The sequence below is a fragment of the Littorina saxatilis genome, unplaced genomic scaffold (genome assembly GCF_037325665.1).
Source record: "Littorina saxatilis isolate snail1 unplaced genomic scaffold, US_GU_Lsax_2.0 scaffold_2231, whole genome shotgun sequence".
NCBI classification, from domain to species: domain Eukaryota; kingdom Metazoa; phylum Mollusca; class Gastropoda; order Littorinimorpha; family Littorinidae; genus Littorina; species Littorina saxatilis.
The window spans coordinates 11,646-17,073 of record NW_027128333.1 but is presented as its reverse complement, the minus strand read 5'-3'; the positions used below and the strand labels follow the sequence as shown (position 1 = coordinate 17,073).

The following is a 5,428-nucleotide window of genomic DNA, read 5'->3' as shown; positions in this document are numbered from 1 at the left end:
GAGTGTGTGTGTGTGTGCGTGTGTGTGTGTGTGTGTGTGTGTGTACGAGTGTGTACGAGTGTGTGCGTGTGTGTGTGTGTGTGTGTGTGTGTGTGTGTGTGTGTGTGTGTGTGTCCGTGTGTTTTCTCGGTCTATCTGTTTTTCTCCCTGTCTCTCTAGTTCTCTCACTGTAATAACGTTTTCGAGTTCTCTCCCCTTCTCTGATTGTTTCTTTCTGCTTTCTGTGCCCCTTAGCCGCCATCATGACGACGATTAAACGCGAGAAAGATCAGCTGTTGAAGATGTCGAGGAGTCTGAAGGAAGACTTCCTGTGGATCGCTGATGACCTTGACAAGCACTATTCCAATGTCAACATTGCCAAGGTCAGCGGGGGCGTTGCCGGGGTCATTGGATCAGGTAGGGTAGTATACATAATGATTATGTTGTACAGTTATAAATTGCCCTTTTCACATCAAGCCACTGAACGCTCAAACAATTAAGTCTTCTTCTTCTTCTTCTTGTTCTTCTTCTTCTTGTTCTTGTTCTTCTTGTTCTTCTTGTTCTTCTTCTTCTTCTTCTCGTTCGCCCCTAAACAATGATGTTAAGGTATTGCTGTTGTGTGGTGATATAACAATAAGAACCCCAAATTGAGGAATTCGTCAGGGTTGTCCTTTCACATCTCTGGCCTTCATTTTAGCACTGGAGTTAATGGCAATCAAGATTAGGAATGATCAAGGTATAAAAGGATTATGCCTGCCCGGTCCTGATCTTGACTTAGATAGTTCTTCCAAAATATTAAAGTTGATTATGATACGGACAATGGAAAATAATACCGACTCTTTTGTTGAACATATATTGGGGACTTTAAGGATGTTTGCTTGTTTTCAAAGCTCAGCATGTGTCAAGGATTTCGTTGGCTTGAATTTGATACATCCACACTTTTGGAAAGAAGTATTAAATACATGGTTAGAAAATAGAATGCATGTTGTGAGCGAGCGTAATGCCTTTTTTGATGAGTGTTTATTATAACAACCCGGCCGTTGTATAAAAAAGTAAAACGCTGTTTTGTAAACATTTGATTCAAGCTGGCATTGTTTATGTCAAAGAAGAATGGGTCGGGAATGAATGCATTCCCTATGCACAGATTTGTGAGAAAGTAAAGCATAATGTAAATAGGCAGTTTGCATATTGGGCCATAAAAAGCTTTGTGCACGCGAGCCAGCAAGCTGCAAGACACTGAACAAAACAACACTCAGCCAGCGACGAGAAAACAGCCGGTCACGCCGCGCGATTTTCGCCACTTGCTAGTGACGGCGAAAAGTACCGTGCCCTGCGCTGCACGCTTTTGGTTTGAACATAAGTTTATGTTAACAAAAGTTACAATCATGACATGTATACAAAATACACAGGTAACAGCAACAAGCTAGAAGCTTATAGTGGTGTTCCTGCATCACAGTACAACGTAAGGCAGTAACGGCTGAACAATTCGTCTAAATAGTTCAAATCTATTATTAACATAATAAACGTTGCATAATCATTATAAAGAAAGACAGTAAAAGTAAGGAAGGAGAGGAAGAAGAAGAGTAACAAGTCGCGTAAGGCAAAAATACAACATTTAGTCAAGCTGTCGTACCTCACAGAATGACACTGAACGTACTGCATTTTTTCACCAAGACCGTATACTCGTAGCATCGTCAGTCCACCGCTCGTGGCAAAGACAATAAAATTGACTAGCCAGAATAGCGCGGTAGTGGTTACGCTGAGCAGGATAGCACGCTTTTCTGTACCTCTCTTCGTTTTAAGTTTCTGAGCGTGTTTTTAATCCAAACATATCATATCTATATGTTTTTGGAATCAGGAACCCACAAGGAATAAGATGAACGTGTTTTTAAATTGATTTCGGAAATTTAATTTTTATAATAATTGTTATATTTTTAATTTTCAGAGCTTGTTTTTAATCCAAATATAACATATTTATATGTTTTTGGAATCAGCAAATGATGGAGAATAAGATAAACGTAAATTTGGATCGTTTTATACATTTTTATTTTTTTTTACAATTTTCAGATTTTTAATGAGCAAAGTCATCAATTAATTTTTAAGCTACCACGCTGAAATGCAATACCGAAATCCGGGCTTCGTCGAAGACTACTTGACCAAAATTTCAACCACATTGGTTGAAAAATGAGAGCGTGACAGTGACGCCTCAACTTTCACGAAAAGCCGGATATGACATCATCAAAGACATTTATCGAAAAAAAGAAACGTTCCGGGATATCAATCCCAGGAACTCTCATGTAAAATTTCATGAAGATCGGTCCAGTAGTTTGGTCTGAATCCCTCTACACGCACGCACGCACACACACACATACACAACGACCCTCGTTTCGATTCCCCCTCTATGTTAAAACATTTAGTCAAAACTTGACTAAATGTAATAACAAAACTTGACTAAATGTAAAAAGAAGAGGGATGGGTAGGAGATGTGCAGAAATTAAAGTTGTTGTCCGGTGTTTCGAAATTTTCTATCGCCGAAATATTTTTTCTCCCCCACCAACACGTTTCACTCATTTTTGTACCAAAAACAATTCTTCTGCAAAACCATCCTCTGACTTCGGGCCGGTTAGGGGTAAGTTTGGGAATGGGTTAGGTATGTAAACAGTTTTAAAATGCGTCAATTTCTGGCGATGTTTGTGAACTAAGAATTCAATCGACGCCGTTCGCGGGAATTCGGTATTAAGACATACCCGAAATCTTCGTTCACAAACATCGCCAGAAAGTGACGCATTTTAAAACTGTTTACATACCTAACCCATTCCCAAACTTACCCCTAACCCGTAGTCAGAAGATGGTTTTGCATAAAAATTGTTTTTGGTACAAAAATGAGTGGAGCGTGTTGGTGGGGGAGAAAAACATATTTCGGCGAAAGAAAATTTCGTGACACCGGCTTGTGGAGCATTGATTCTGGTTTGCCCAAAGCGGCTTGAACGTTCAATGAACGAGTGTAATGCGAATAAAATGTTCCTGTTCCTAGAGAATACTGTCTGTCTCCGTTTAAAAGGTGGGAGAGGTGAATGATGTGATCAGGGAGGGTATGAATGGTTTCTTGACGTGCTTCGCGATAATTTGGACAATCTAATAGAAAGTGTTTTACGGTTTCGGACGGGAATCCGCAGTCACAAGATGCATCTGTGTCGACTCACTAGATCGTTGTTAAGATCACTCATATATAGCCTGAGCTTACAGTGAATTGTTTGTGACATGCGATCTCCAGAATAAAAATAACACGGCGGACTTACATCGTTTTTGGCAAAATAAATATCAAGTTCAGCTTGATACAAGTTATAGGACGTTGGCACGTAATTGTACAGAAGAAGAACGATTAGGATTATTACATTGGAAGATTTTGCATAACGTGTATCCCAAAAATATTGCTTTATATTAGATAAAATGAAGATTAGAGAAAATGATAAGTGCGAATATTGTGGAAATATTGATTTTATTGAACTTGTTTGTGGGAATTGTACAAAGATGAGACATTTTTGGATATATGTTCAGAATTATATACATATCCATTCATATTGGTAAAAACATTGTTTTCAGTGAACGAGATGTCCTTTTAGGTTATACAGTTAAATTAAAAACAAGCAAATAAATCGCATTATATCAATTGCAAAAATTTTCATAAGTAAACTTAAACAGTATGATTTGAATGTTGTGTTTGAACGAGAATGTACGTTGAGACGTCAGTGTGTTCATGTATGATGTGGCACAGTAAATATATTGTTGAATTGAAATAAACAAAATGTTATGCCATGTTGAACGGTGTAGGTGTCAACGTTGAAGCCGTTTTAGCGGGTAATGAAACAAAATACGGTACAGTTTTATCTCCTCTGCGCATTGTCTTCAAACCTTCGGAGCTTTGTGCTAACACATGTCGTAAACTACACACAAAATCTTTAGTAATTTGAGAAACCAATTATGATGTTATGCGACATGTCAGAAAAAGTTTTAAAACTGTCGTTAGGTCTTTGCAGACTCAACGAAAACAATGTGTTTTGTATTCTTTAAACAAAATAACAGATGCGCTTATATACTAAAATAACATGTACATTCCTAATCAGACAGTGGTATTATGAGGATTTCAGTAATCGTTAAGAAGTTGACTCTGTCACGTCGCGGACAGCAACTGACAGCCAACGTCTTTGAAAGCTCTCTGCTGACACGCTTGACTGAGCATTGCTCCTGGAAGATCAGTTTCCAGAAATTGTTGTACGCGTTAAAACGTGTGTGCTGTAAGCTGCCGGTGTTGAATATGTACAATAAAGTGTCATTTCAAGCACACACAAAAAACAAAACAAAAACACAAACTGAATAGCTCTTCGGGGAGATTATAGACATAGTTTTTTGGTCAGTTATGCACCTTTAAAAACAAACAACCAACCAACCAACCACTCTTAATTACTATCTGCAGGTCTGGCTATTGGAGGCGCCATCGCAGCACCCTTTACACTCGGAGCGTCGCTGATCTTGATCTGGATTGGGACGGGAGTTGCCATAGCGGGGGCCAGCACTTCGATGGTGCACTACTTCATCGAGAAGAAAAAGCTGGAAGAAATCGACGCCAAGTGGAAGAAATTCCAAGACAGTCTGGGCGAACACCTCGAAACCCCAGGAGGAGTTGATGCTACGCTAGTGAAAGACCAGGCCGGGAGAATCTTCACCTTCGCGAGGATGCTTTTCAACGCGGTGGACGCAGGAGTCGACACGGCCAATGCCACGGTCAGAGGGGTGGCCGCCACAGCACCAAGACTGTTCGGCCGAGTGGTGACCAGCCCGTTGTTCGTGCTGAGTGTCAACGCTATGGGTCTCAGCGTGTACGACATCGTGCAGGGATCCGAGAAGCTGCACCAAATGGAGGGGTCAAAGGCCGGGAAGGTCCCCAGAGCTCTGGCTGAAAAGCTGGACGAGTTTATCCAATTCCTGGAAGAGAACGAGGAAGACGACGTGGACTCGGCCATCGAGTCTTCAGAGGGTGATGATGATAACAGAAGGTTTTACTAGAGAAGACTCTTAACCAGAACTAGACGTTCGTCATAAAGTAGTAGCAGGTAAGGGGGGCTAGGTTGTGAGGGGTGTGGGATGGGAGCGGGGGGGGGGGGGGGAGGGGTTCGGCATTATTTCATTTTCATTTTCATTTGTATTACTGTATTGTCCTATCGCTGGGGAAATTCGGGTCGCTTCCTCCCAGTGGAAAGCTAGCAGCAACGGAGTCGCGCTACCCAGGTGCATGCGTGTTTGGGTGTAATCAGCCACCTGCACTTATGGCAGAATGACCGAGGTCTTTTACGTGCCACTTTAGCGACACGGGGGTGGGAGATGGATACCGTCTCTTAGTCTGCACTAAAGTTTACTCATGTCCCGCATTCCTATAGAAGAAAAGAGAAGA

General features: G+C 41.1%; 1 protein-coding gene across 1 annotated transcript; it reads left to right on the top strand.

Moving 5' to 3' along the window:
* Positions 1-199: 199 nt before the first annotated feature.
* LOC138956702 (uncharacterized) lies at positions 200-5,043 on the top strand. The gene is made up of 2 exons (XM_070327991.1): positions 200-396; positions 4,454-5,043. Exons 1-2 carry the CDS (start codon positions 243-245, stop codon positions 5,041-5,043), a joined length of 744 nt encoding a protein of 247 aa, XP_070184092.1. The 5' UTR covers positions 200-242.
* The last annotated feature ends 385 nt before the right edge of the window (positions 5,044-5,428 follow it).

Bases quoted from the DNA above. Each gene is read 5' to 3' on its own strand.
- LOC138956702 (XM_070327991.1), top strand. From the start codon at position 243: ATGACGACGATTAAACGCGAGAAAGATCAGCTGTTGAAGATGTCGAGG. The intron at 397-4,453 runs GTAGGGTAGTAT...TACTATCTGCAG, and splicing joins TGCCGGGGTCATTGGATCAG to GTCTGGCTATTGGAGGCGCC.